Source organism: Osmerus eperlanus, unplaced genomic scaffold (assembly GCF_963692335.1).
Source record: "Osmerus eperlanus unplaced genomic scaffold, fOsmEpe2.1 SCAFFOLD_756, whole genome shotgun sequence".
In the NCBI taxonomy this organism is placed as follows: Eukaryota; Metazoa; Chordata; class Actinopteri; order Osmeriformes; family Osmeridae; genus Osmerus; species Osmerus eperlanus.
The window spans coordinates 315-14221 of NW_026911564.1; the positions used below are offsets into that span (position 1 = coordinate 315).

General features: G+C 49.1%; 1 protein-coding gene across 2 annotated transcripts; it reads right to left on the bottom strand.

Annotated features, from left to right (window-relative positions):
• Positions 1 to 376: 376 nt before the first annotated feature.
• LOC134016266 (voltage-dependent P/Q-type calcium channel subunit alpha-1A-like) lies at positions 377 to 11556 on the bottom strand. 2 transcript variants are annotated; one of them, XM_062455656.1, is made up of 13 exons: positions 11314 to 11556; positions 8922 to 9021; positions 8443 to 8603; positions 8088 to 8225; positions 7649 to 7850; positions 7133 to 7297; positions 6917 to 7027; positions 6378 to 6461; positions 2436 to 2552; positions 1419 to 1484; positions 1116 to 1207; positions 682 to 830; positions 377 to 505 (listed from the first exon to the last, which is right to left on the bottom strand). In XM_062455656.1, the coding sequence occupies exons 3-12, from the start codon at positions 8541 to 8543 to the stop codon at positions 806 to 808; spliced, it is 1101 nt and encodes a 366-aa protein (XP_062311640.1). In that variant the 5' UTR covers positions 8544 to 8603; positions 8922 to 9021; positions 11314 to 11556; the 3' UTR covers positions 377 to 505; positions 682 to 805. The 2 variants fall into 2 exon arrangements, with proteins under 2 accessions (XP_062311640.1, XP_062311641.1); XM_062455657.1 differs by lacking the exon at positions 11314 to 11556 and having other exon boundaries at positions 8922 to 9049.
• Positions 11557 to 13907: the final 2351 nt, after the last annotated feature.

Genomic DNA, 13907 nt, shown 5'->3' on the forward strand with positions numbered 1-13907 from the left:
CAGTGAGAATCCATCACCAGCTCAAAGGAATATAGAAGCAAGGGTTAGTGTATCAAAACATCTTTACCAACAGTGATAAACTGTCAGTGTGTCAGTGCCTTTTGTGTTAAGTGAGAATGTTGTCAGGCTAGAACATGTTTATATGGGTGTGAGTGTGTGTGCGAGTGTGTGAGGGACAGAGTGTATCAGTAAATACCATTCTAAAATATCCCGTGGTATTAGTATGTTAAAGTGTGTTATGTCACAGATTATGTCTCTCCGGTATCGTACTGTATGTGTTAAAGTGGGAATGAGAGTGTGAATGGGCTATTTGTGTGTATGTGTGTGTGTGAGTGTGTGTGTGTCTGTGTGTGTGTGTGTGTGTGTGTGTGACTCACCAGGCAGCAGGGTCGTACTCGGCCCAGATCCTGACGTACTCGTCCAGGTGATGAGGACCCAGGATGGACGAGTCTCTGGTCAGGTACTCAAAGTTGTCCATGATGACCGCCACAAACAGATTCAGCATCTACACACACCACACATTCACGGGCACGCATGTAAACACACAAAACACACATTCACAGAAACACACACACACACACAGTCATCAATGCTGCTCATCCGGCCGGCCGGCTCGCAGCATAGCAGCGCTGAGTCAACGGGGCGTCCTGATTGGCCGGTGGGCTGGCCATGTGGTCGTACCAGGAAGGAGCAGAAGAAGATGAAGGAGACGAAGTAGGTGTAGGCGAAGGTGGAGCCGCACTCCTTCTCTGTGTTCCCCGACCGCACGTCACACTCCTTCCCCCCCAGACACGCCAGCATGATGTCATGCACGCCTCGCCGTGGCACTCCTGGGGCGAGGGAGGGACACACACACACACACACTCATCTTTGCTCGGTGGAAACGTTTGAACACTGTGAATCGCAGATTGCAGAATCCCACACACGGACAAACACACACCCGCAAACACACCCGGACAAACACACACCCCCATACACACTCTGAGGAAGAGCCATCTCTCTCTCTCTCTCTCTCTCTCTCTCTCTCTCTCTCTCTCTCTCCTCTCTCTCTCTCTCTCTCTCTCTCTCTCTCTCTCTCTCTCTCTCTCTCTACTCTCTCTCTCTTCTGTGAGTACCTGAAGAGCAGCATGAGGGACATGATGAAGGTTCTGAAGTTGTTGTGCTCGTTGATGGCCTCCTCCTCGTCCAGCGCCAGGTTACCAAACAGCTACACACACACACACACGCACGCACACACACACACACACACACCGCGCACGCACGCACGCACACACACACACACACACACACACACACACACACACACACACACGTAAAGCACAAAAATACATTTAAGAGTTACAGCTAGTTGAAAACATCCCTGTGTGTGTGTGTGTGTCTGTGTGTGTGTGTGTCTGTGTGTGTGTACAGTAGCTCACCTGCATGCCTATGATGGCGTAGATGAAGAACAGCATTCCGATCAGCAGACAGACGTAGGGCAGCGCCTACCAGAGGACACAGAGGGAATGACATCTTTAACATTGAACCTAGTCATTTACATTTAGTCATTTAGCAGACGCTCTTATCCAGAGCGACTTACAGTAAGTACAGGGACATTCCCCCGAGGCAAGTAGGGTGAAGTGCCTTGCCCAAGGACACAACGTCATTTGGCACGGTCAGGAATCGAACCAGGCAACCTTCAGATTACTAGCCTGATCCCCTAACCGCTCAGCCACCTGATTCCTCTCTAGTCAAGTGTGTGTGCTGTTTGTGTGTGTGTGTGAGTGTGTGTGTTGTACGTGTGTGTGTGTGTGTGTTGTACGTGTGTGTGTGTGAGTGTGTGTGTTGTACGTGTGTGTGTGTGTGTTGTACGTGTGTGTGTGAGTGTGTGTGTTGTACGTGTGTGTGTGTGTGTGTTGTACGTGTGTGTGTGTGTGTGTTGTACGTGTGTGTGTGTGAGTGTGTGTGTTGTACGTGTGTGTGTGTGAGTGTGTTGTACGTGTGTGTGTGTGTGTGTTGTACGTGTGTGTGTGTGTTGTACGTGTGTGTGTGTGTGTGTGTTGTACGTGTGTGTGTGTGAGTGTGTGTGTTGTACGTGTGTGTGTGTGTGTGTGTGTGTGTGTGTGTTGTACGTGTGTGTGTGTGTGTGTTGTACGTGTGTGTGTGTGTGTGTTGTACGTGTGTGTGTGTGAGTGTGTGTGTTGTACGTGTGTGTGTGTGTGTTGTACGTGTGTGTGTGTGTGTGTTGTACGTGTGTGTGTGTGTGTGTGTGTTGTACGTGTGTGTGTGAGTGTGTGTGTTGTACGTGTGTGTGTGTGTGTGTGTTGTACGTGTGTGTGTGTGTGTGTGTTGTACGTGTGTGTGTGTGAGTGTGTGTGTTGTACACGTGTGTGTGTGTGTGTTGTACGTGTGTGTGTGTGTGTGTGAGTGTTGTACGTGTGTGTGTGTGTGTGTACCTTGAAGGACTGCACGAAGGTCCACAGCAGGATGCGGATGGTCTCTCCCTGTCTCAGGAGCTTGATGAGGCGAGCAGCCCGGAACAGCCGTAAGAAACTCAGGTTGATGAAGTTATTCTACCAGAGGGGGTGTGTGTGTGTAGGTGAGAGAGAGAAAGACAGAGAGAGAGAGATAGGGTGTGTGTGTGCGTGAGAGAGAGAAAGACAGAGAGAGAGAGATAGGGTGTGTGTGTGTGCGTGAGAGAGAGAAAGACAGAGAGAGAGAGATATAGGGTGTGTGTGTGTGAGAGATAGAGAGAGAGTGTGTGTGAGTGTGAGAGAGAGAGAGAGAGAGAGAGAGAGAGAGAGAGAGAGAGAGAGAGAGAGAGAGAGAGAGAGAGAGAGAGAGAGAGAGAGAGAGAGAGAGAGAGAGAGCGATAGGGTGTGTGTGTGTGTGAGAGAGAGAGTGTGTGTGAGAGAGAGAGAGAGAGAGAGAGAGAGAGAGAGAGCGATAGGGTGTGTGTGTGTGTGAGAGAGAGAGTGTGTGTGAGAGAGAGAGAGAGAGAGAGGAGCGACAGTGAAGGAGGAGACCCAGAAAGAATATGTGTGTGTGTGTGTGTAGGTGTATGTGAAAGAGAGAGAAAGACAATTGGAAAACTGAATTTGAATCGTACGTTAATGCAAGTTGAATTTTTTGGGGTTGTTTTGTTTTGTAAAAAATAAAAAAAATAAACCATAAAGTTAAAAAGAGGGAGAGAGGAGGTCAAACAGATCAAATAATATGAAAATCTCAACAGAATGGTTTAGGACTGAACTCATTAGTTAAAAAACGACACCCAAAACACAACAACCAAAGAAGAAGAAGAACAGAGGGAATAAACTAAAGTAAAGCAGAGTTGTAGAACAAGGGAGAAGAAAGACACAACTAAAAACTGAAAATCATAAATCAAAAGAATCTTAAAACGTCATCATCCAATCAGGTCAAACCAGAGTATTTTTTTAGAACCAAATGCACTGATGTTTGGGGGACAAGCAGGCCAGACAGGATGAACACTGCCCATACTGCACATGGATACACTATGCCCGTCCACCACACACACACACACACACACACACACACACACACACACACACACACACACACATACACACACACACACACACACACACACAGACTCACGCACACACAGATTCACGCACACAAACACGCACACAAACACACACATGAACTCAGACAACCCCACAGACAGACACACACACACAGGATGCTGTCTCATCTCGGCACCAGAGATTGACTAAGCACTGGAAGCGTGCCCATATTCTGCCCATCCACCCATCTCCCCCGTAGATCTGATAACACAGGGATGGACAGATCTGCACCAACTGGGTTGGTTCAAACCTGTTCTGCCTACAGCTGCTCTCACTAGCTCTACTAAGCTTTGGTGAGGACAGTGTAAAGACTAGTACCTCTTGAAAAACATGTCTCTTCTCCCCACCCTCCTCCTCCCTCCCCCCTCCCTCCTCCTCCTCCTCCCCCCCACCCTCCTCCTCCCTCCCCCCTCCCTCCTCCTCCTCCCCCCTCCCTCCTCCTCCCCCCTCCCTACCGCCCCACACATTTCGTCCCAGGTTTCTAAGATATTGCTCTATCAACGCCTGACTCTCTTGTGGGGTGAGATGAGGGAGCTGTCTGGGACAGTGGTCGACGGGCTTAGCAGGGGAGGAGGGGGGGAGGAGGGGGGAGGAGGGGGAGGGGGGAGGAGGGGGGAGGGGGGGGGAGGAGGGGGAGGAGGGGGAGGGGGGGGGGGGAGGAGGGGGAGGCTGGGGAGGGGGGGGGAGGAGGGGGGAGGAAGAGGGAGGAAGAGGAGGAGGGGGGGAGGAGGGGGGGAGGAAGAGGGAGGAAGAGGAGGGGGGGGTGCGTAGAGGATAACACGGGAGAAGAGCACGGAGGGAGAGGGAGGGAGGAGAGGAGGGAAGCTAGCATGCTTGTCCAGCCTCACGACAGGCAGCGGTGACGCCAGCGGCCATCTTCCTTCTGTTGTGAAGAGAGATACACATCCTGCATGCAGACCAGGCTGCCTCTGACCTTCCTCAGTGGAAGCCAAGACACTTCACTTCCTTCCTGTCAGGTGTGCGTGTGCGCGTGTGTGTGTGTGTGTGCAAAAGACTGATATGTGTTCATGTTATCTATAGATATGTGTGTGCGTGTGTGTGTGCAAAAGACTGATATGTGTTCATGTTATCTATAGATATGTGTGTGCGTGCGTGTGTGCGTCTGAGAAGAAGCCAATAATGCGCACACAGTTCAAAGGTCATCTTCATCCATGCAGCGCATGCACTGGGAGGCCAGGGTTGAAGGGTCAGTCATGTTAGAGGAGGGGTGAGGAGGGGGGGAGGGTTCAGGGGTTAATCATGGGAGGGCGTGGGTGGAGGGGGTGGGGGGTGCGGACCAGGTAAGAGGAAGGGGAGGGGGCCACACGTGGGCCAATGAGGATGCAGGTATAAGCTCAGAGATATAAATAACAAACCAACCAGATTCTACATGTTGAAGGATGGATGGAGGGAGGTGTTTGTTTATTTGGCGCAGTACGTAGTGAGTGTGAGAGAGCGGTTACAGGAAGAGAGGAGGGGGGGTTGTGGTGTTTTTTAAGGGGGGGGGGGGCATGGTTTTAAAACACACGTCATCACCATCCACCATCATCATCATCACAGCGCGTCATGGAGGAGGGGGGACAAGGTGGAGGATTTCATAGTGCATTTTGATTGGATGGATTGTTCACAGGAAGTAGTATTACGGAGGAGGAAGAGCAGGAGGAGGAGGAGGAGGAAAGGGGGAGGGGCATAGGACGCCAACAAAGCAGGATATAGGAAGAGGAGAAGGAGGAGGAGGAGGAGGAGGAGGAGGAGGAGGAGGAAGAGGAGGAGGAAGAGGAGGAGGAGGAAGAGGAAAAGAAAGCATGCGAAAAAAAGATAGAAGAAGAAGAAGAGAGTGAATCGTCATGGTGATCATTACACAGATCGTCAGCAGCAGAATGTTCAGAGAAGGTCAGTCAGCAACAGTTGGAACCACAGACAGCAGAGTCTCTCCGTGGCCGAACACTACAGTCACTATCACGCTTTTAACACCAACACTTTAAACAGGCGGACAGGAAGGACTTTAGTCCTGTTTTGGACAAGCTCGACACGTGAAGTAAAATGTGAAGTAAAAGTGTTTTTTTTCGTTACGTATATTTACTTCCCAGGTTGGGACGCTGCTATGCATTCAGCTGATGTTTACATCGACATAGCAACACTATCTATGGAGGCCAATTGAAAACTTCAGTTATTTTGACACGGAAAAGTGGACTATGGAAGCTTTCGAGCTAAATCTGAATGTTGAATGGACTGACAGACGTGTTCACTGCAGAGCACAGCACTGGAGAGAGTCGACACACAATATCATTATATCACTACCATCATGATACACACACAACAACATCTACTAATACACACGTACGTACATCTACTAAACACACACACACACACACACAGATAGACACACACAAATACGAAGGAATAGCGAACACAGACATCAAACACACTTACAATGATTGACGTGAACACGCACAACCAAACCCATCGTAACAGCTTACTGTAGATAGTCATGACATTTCATCATGAACACATGCTATCATCACAACCCTAATAAAAAGTATCTTATACCACGAAGAGTCATATTGGTTATAAGTAGGCAACTAACTTGACCTATAATGGACATCATACAGATCTGGTCTCTATTTCACTCTTAAATTACTACACTTTACTACACTTTACTATACTTTACTATACTTTACTAGACTTTACTAGACTTTACTAGACTTTACTATACTTTACTCTACTTTACTATACTTTACGATAATATAATATCATATAATATACAATAATAACATACTTATGATGTGTACTGTTTACTTTGAATGTACTTACCCCAAATTCTGTGACTAAAATATCAGAAAAGCTTCCGAGGACCGAGACAAAGTCAAAAATATTCCACGCGTCTCGGAAATAGTTCTGTAGGACACAGGAAGCGAAGAACGCGTTAGCCAATGAGAACACAGAGGGACCGACATGCGTCCAATCGGATCGCGTTAAAACGGGGGGGGGGGCGGACGACAGAGACAGGAAGGAATGCGAGTCGGCCAATCCCTGCGCTGTTGCCGTCGAGCCAGTGTGGGGAGCAGAGACCCTTTAGCCAATAGGAGAGCTTCTGTTAGACAGAGCACTCTCAGGGTTTGGAGGAGAAACATGCTCTAGTTCTGTCTACTAAAATAACCTGCTTATAAATGAGTAATACAGAAAAAAAAGGTTAAGACATATATAGTAGGCCAACCTAGAAAAGAAGGTGTGTGTGAGAGTGCACAGACACAGATTTGCTTGAGATTTGTTTGTTTGAAAGTAAGCACATTTCTAAGTTCGTAACTGTAGATATATAAGTGTGTGTGTCTGTGTGTGTGTCGGTAACTCACCAGCACACCAAAGGCAATGATTTTGAGGATGCACTCCATGAAGAAGAGAGTAGTGAACACGATGTTGAGGTTCTTCAACACTTTATCATACACCTCCGAAGCTCCATTGTACTACACAGAACAACACAGGTACACACCGGAAGGGTTAGCATATCAGTTAAACACACACACACACACAAATCCTATTTACGACTCACACACACATACTGGTCTTACCTTCATCATGAGGACAATGGTGTTGAGCGCGATCAGAGCCATGATGCTGTACTCAAAGGGAGGCGACACCACAAACTGCCACATGCGATACTGGAAGCTCTGCTTGTTGTGAGGCATGTGTCTGGTCAGGGGCTTGGCATTGATGGCAAAGTCTATACAGGCTCTCTGAGGAAGGTAGAGGAGGGAGGGAGGGAGGAGAGAGAGGGAGGAAGGGAGGAGAGAGGGAGGGTGAGGGAGGGAGGAAAGAGAGAGGGAAGGTATTATTCGGTTCAAGCACCGTAGAGGCCGTGTTGTTGCTTGATCCGTTTTGAAGACCACCCGAGCACATTCAAACGTTCTCTCTCTCTCCTCGGCTCTTGCATGATCGTTTTTGGCCTCCACACATCTTTCTCCCTTCTCCCCCTCCCCCTCCACTCCCCGTCTCTCTCTCTCTCTCTCTCTCTCTCTCTCTCTCTCTCTCTCTCTCTCTCTCTCTCTCTCTCTCTCTCCCCCCTCTTCCCCCTCTCTCTCTCTCACCTCGTTCTTCTCCAGGCTGTAGTCCTCCATCATCTTGTCCCCCTGCTCCTGGAAGGTGATGATGATGAGGGCCACGAAGATGTTGACGAAGAAGAAGGGGAAGACAACGAAATACACCACGTAGAAGATGGACATCTCCATCCTGTACCCCGGGCTCGGACCCTGGTTCTCATAGGTGGCGTCCACCGAGTGCTTCAACACCCTGGGGGGTTGGAGGAGAGGGAGGCGTCAAGGAGGTTGGGGTGTGTGGTGTGTGAGTGTATGTGGTATGAGTGAAGTATATGTGAGTGTGTGTAAGTGGTATGTATATAGTGTGTGCGTATGTGCGCCATAAGTGAAGTGTGTGTGCGTATGGGCTATAAGTGAAGTGTGTGTGTGTATGGGCTATGAGTGAAGAGTGTGTGTGTGTGGTAAGAGTGCAGTGTGTGTGTGTACTCACTGCGGCCACCCCTCTCCAGTAGACACGGTGAAGAGGGTGAGCAGGGCCCAAGCCACGTTGTCATAGTGGAAATCGTACTTCTTCCACTCCCGCTTCTGAGCTTTCACCTCATCTCGCTCGTACACCAAGTACTCCCCCCTGACCACACACGCACGCACACACACACACACGCACACACGCACACACGCACACACACACACACATAGGGAGACAAAAAGCGTTAGAGAAAGAGAGGTAAGACAGTACGGACCTCGGAAAAACAATACAATATAAGACATAATGTATATAGAGATACCAAAAGACAGAGAGACAGACAGACAGATAGAGACAAACAGAGAGACAGACAGGTTCTCACCTGCAGTCACGCTCAAACTCCTTGGACTCGTCGGTGCAGTAGAAAAAGCGACCTTTGAACAGCTGCACAGCCACCACGGCGAAGATGAACATGAACAGCATGTACACGATCAGGATGTTCAGCACGTTCTTCAGAGAGTTGACCACGCAGTCAAACACTGCCTGGAGAGAGGGAGGGAGGGGGGGAGGGAGGGAGGGAGGGGGGAGGGAGGGAGGGGGGGAGGGAGGAAGGAAGGAAGGGGGGGAGGGGGGGAGGACAAAGTCAGAATAAACAACCTGCTGTCAACATACCAACATACAGGATGCATTCACATACTATAAGCACACACACACACCGTCACACACACACACACTGTCTCACACACACACACACACACACACACACACACACACACCGTCACACACACACACACCGTCTCACACACACACACATACACACACCGTCACACACACACACTCTCACACCCCCAGTCGTCCTACCTTGAGCTTGGGCAGTCGTTTGATGGTCTTGAGAGGGCGCAGTACGCGGAGCACCCTGAGAGACTTGATGGTGCTGATGTCTTTCCCCTTGCTGCTCCCCCTGGTGGAGCGTCGTGGAACAACAGCACCGTTACACACTGCAGGGAGACTGTGTGTGTGTGTGGAGGGGAGTGTGTGTGTGCGTGGAGGGGAGTGTTTGTGTGTGTGTGTGTGTGTGGAAGGCAGCGGGTTTGGAAAAGCAGGTCAAAACATATCCAGCTCAGATGCAGCATATCGGGGCGTTTTTGAAGAGTTCTGAGAGGTAGTTATGTCAACAACGTGGAACACAGTAAGCATACAGTGTAGAGAAACCTGTGGCTGCTTTCACACATGAAACCAACGTGAAGAGACAAGAGATAATTTGATTGGTCGACTGGTTTCATGGCCGGTAAGTGAAGCATTATAAAGGCAGTGATGACACATCATGAAGCATCATCAGAACGTTCATCAAGGTGCATATCAACAGGCATCTTCTGATGCCCAGCCAAACCTCTTTCTTTCTTTTTCAGGTACGAGAGAGAGAGAGATACATAGAGAGAGAGAGAGATTTCAGATCTCATTTACCAGGGGATGGGAGTTTATGCGGAGGTAGATGCTGGTGCATGTTTTAGTGGAACGAGGCAGGATTATGGCGATATAATCCTGGATAAGTAAATATGGCCAGTGTCCTGTCCTTGATTCCCTTCCTTCTGGCCTTCAAACACCAGGAAAGGGGACAAGGAAAGGAAGACTGGGCGAGACTGTTGGAACGAGGCCATAAGACAGAGATGATACCATGTCAGTCACCGCCACAGGATGTGACATCACAAACAGAACGAAAACATCTTCCACCAACCGGAAAACGTCTCTGCAATCGTCCAGGGTTAATTCAGCCCTCTACTCGTCTCTCCAATTGGCTCAAGACAAACGACATGCTGTCTGGCTTTATGACATCACTTCCTGCGCTCCCTAACGACACGTCCTACTCATTCTGCTCCTGATTTGTGCGCTCGTAAAACAATACCACCCAAGAAGAAAAAGCGTGTTGTCAGAGATCTAAATGGCCGAGTTGATCTTTGCTGTAAGTGGATCAGCTATTTTATTAAAACAAGGCTGTGTGTGTGTGTTGGACAGCAGCCAAATCTGAGAGCAGAGGTCTCACATCACGCCAACAGGGCTTTAACTATGAACTGTACTCCTTGTCTCAAGACTAAAGACAATTCAGTCCACGACAGATTGATGGAGTCAGGACCTTGGCAGCCTAGGTGTGTGTGTGTAGGTGTACTGTATTGGTGTGTACATGGTATCTGTGTGTTTAGGTGTGTGTGTGTTTGCACGTCAGTCAATAATCAATTGACCTTGCCGTGGATGTGAGCCAGAACGGAGAGCAGCCTTCCTATCAGAGCTGACTCCCTCGCTCTGACTCCCTCACTCTGACTTCCTCACTCTGACTCCCTCACTCTGACTCCCTCACTCTGACTTCCTCACTCTGACTCCCTCGCTCTGACTCCCTCACTCTGACTCCCTCGCTCTGACTCCCTCGCTCTGACTCCCTCACTCTGACTCCCTCGCTCTGACTCCCTCGCTCTGACTCCCTCACTCTGACTCCCTCGCTCTGACTCCCTCGCTCTGACTCCCTCACTCTGACTCCCTCACTCTGACTCCCTCACTCTGACTCCCTCACTCTGACTCCCTCGCTCTGACTCCCTCGCTCTGACTCCCTCACTCTGACTCCCTCACTCTGACTCCCTCGCTCTGACTCCCTCACTCTGACTCCCTCGCTCTGACTCCCTCACTCTGACTCCCTCGCTCTGACTCCCTCGCTCTGACTCCCTCGCTCTGACTCCCTCGCTCTGACTCCCTCGCTCTGACTCCCTCGCTCTGACTCCCTCGCTCTGACTCCCTCGCTCTGACTCCCTCACTCTGATCAGCCGGCCTCAGTGTGAGGAGTCATCCTGGGGAGACGTGTCTAAGTGTCCTGCATTGGGGGGGGGGGGGGGGGGGCTCGAAGTTGGTAAGATTCTTGTCCGATCGACAAATGGACGAGGATGTGTAATAACGTGTGCGATGAGGACACTCAAAAAAGTGTCCGAATCAATTACTATGATTTTTTTACAATTTATAATTAATAAGAGTTCTTAAGTTTTGAGTGGCTGGTCTGACAGTTCCGGAACAGTCCACGGGAAATCTGGAATGTTGGAGACGGAACAATGGATGAGGAAGAAAACCGAGGTGCCGGTGGCAATGAAGGAGTTGTAGACCAGGACGAAGAAAGAAAGAAAGAGAGAGAAGCCATTGTTTTTGTGACCGGAGGGAAGAAAGGATCGAGAAGAGGAGATGCAGGAGAGAGAGAGAGAATGAGGCAAGACTTTACCGAGTGCTGCTCCTGTAGGTATCACAGCAAGGCAGGGACGGCGACAGAGAAAGAGAGCGAGAGCGAGCGAAGGACAGAGAGAGACGGACAGACAGAGACACAGGAGGAAAGACAGGAACACGAACAGACAGAAACACAGAGAGAGGAGAGGAGAAGAGGGAAGGGTTTGGCAGAAGAAGGAAAATACATTGATATGAGACACGGACAGAGAAGCAGGAAGTAGAAGAAAGATGGCGATCGATTGGTTAGAATCCCCGTCCCCCTCCTCCCGTCCCCCCAAACACCGACCCCGCCCACCGACTCCATTCGCCATGGTAACGGGAACAGCAATACAGGAAGCAAAGTGTTTACATACCTGTTGAAGGGACTACATTACCCACAATGCTCTACCTTACCTTTATCTAATTCAGATACATTCTAAATTGTGAACAATTTTGAAGAATTCAGACGTTGTATCGCCGTTAAGTACTGGCCCTGTTGGAACCCTCAGTGACCCGTCTCCAGTCCTCAAACACACAACAATCACATCTTCCTCACTACACTGCTATATTTGTGTTTAAAAAACAGAAATGCAAACATTTTAATTAATCAAAATGGTGTTTGTATTTGTGTGACTGAGAACATTTGAATATCCAGTAAAAAAAATTCAGATGAATACAAATTCATATTATCTTTATGCTGCTTTCTTACAAAGTAGTAGTCTATCTGCTGCACTTACCCATATGAACTATTTGTACATATCTTTGGATGAAAGCACCTGCTAAATGACTGCATGTAATCCCTACATTCCTTGTGCCCTACGTTATTACATGTGCAGTGTGTCTGACTAAAATGATGCTAGTGAATAACGAATACATCACATCCGAGGTTTCTCCACAGAGAGAGAAAAAGAGGGAAAACTCAAATTAAGATGGCCATTTTGGGAATATCAAGATGTTCACACACCCACACAGGCCTTACCACTCTGTAATGATCCAGCGTCTTATCAATCAGTTCTGTTAGTCTGTTTAACTACACTGATTATAACACTGTTCCTTTCATGGCATTGACATATTATCCACAGGCCGATCTCCCTGTCATCCAGGAGGATACATAAATACAATATTATTATCATTACTCTTATGTAAAGAATTGTACGTTCCGTTTTTTTTCATCTCACAGAATGAGCCTGTGGTGTGCACGATGCATTCAAGAAGACAAGGGGTGTGGGCATACTCTCAAGCTTGCTTGCACACGTACCCCTGCACACTCACACACACACACACACACACACCGTTTGCATACACAGAAATGCAAACCCTTGCAGCTGAGTTCTGCATGCAGTTGGTGGTCGCTGTGACAGTGTCATTCCTGCTCATTCAGAATGTGGGGGCCAGAAGCGCATTTGTTGAGTCAACTAGCTAACTCCCTGTATAAACGCGCTCTCTCTCTCTAACACACACACACACACAACCTCTCTCTCTCTCTCTCTCTCTCTCTCTCTCATTCTCTCGCTCACAACCTCTCTCTTTGTATCACAATATCTCTCAAACACAAGACTCTTACGATCTCTCTCTATCTGTTTCTATCGCTTTTTCACGAACTCCAACTCACGCTCCGGACTCACTCTTTCTCTCATCATTCTCTCTCACTTATTATTCCGTCCCTCTCTCTCTGTCTCTCTCTCTCTCTCTCTCTTTCTCACGACTCAACAAATGGAGAGATTCCACAGAGCTGTGTGGAGTCCTCAACCTGAGCTGCAGGGAAGGCCTGAGCATATGGAGGGAGTGGAGGAGGAGAAACAGAGGGAGGGAGGGAGGGAGAGGAGAGCAGGGAGAGGAGTGGAGAGGGGCGAAATGATGGTGAGACCGAGCAAGACAGCATAGGAGCCGGATAAATGAGTGGAGCGGTATATGGCCGGGAAAAAGAAGGGATGAGGGCAGGGAAGGATAGAGGGAGAGAGGGAGAGAGAGGGAGAGAGAGGGAGAGAGAGGGAGAGAGGGAGAGAGAGAGGGAGAGAGAGAGAGGGAAAGCGGGAGAGAGGGAAAGAGAGAGAGAGAGAGAGAGAGAGAGAGAGAGAGAGAGAGAGAGAGAGAGAAGAGAGAGAGAGAGAGAGAGAGAGAGAGAGAGAGGGAGAAAGGGAGAGAGGGAGAGAGGGAGAGAGGGAGGGAGGCATCCTCTTCAAGGAGGTCATCATGCCGGAGCAGGGAGCAGCGGTGGAGTGATTTTAATCTTGCGAATAAACAAATGCGTAAAACAAACCTATCGGCCCCGGTCGGTTAACGAACCCCACTCAGGGACAGGATAGGTTCTCTCTCTACAGCAACGGTTGCCAGCCCCTCCTCACACACACACACACACAAACACACACACAAACACACTCATACTGCAGTAGTACTCTGTAGTACTCAGTACTCAGTACTCAGTACTACCAACAGCTGTAGTACTCTAGCAGCAGTACTTGCGGTGGTACTGCAGTATGTTGGTTACTGTACACCTTCCTCAGTTAGCCGGTCCTTGGCCCTGCTGGTGCACGTGGACAGGAAGCGGTTGATAATACCCACACAGCAGGAAGAGAATACGGACGTGAAATCTCTGTGCTATCATTGAAGACA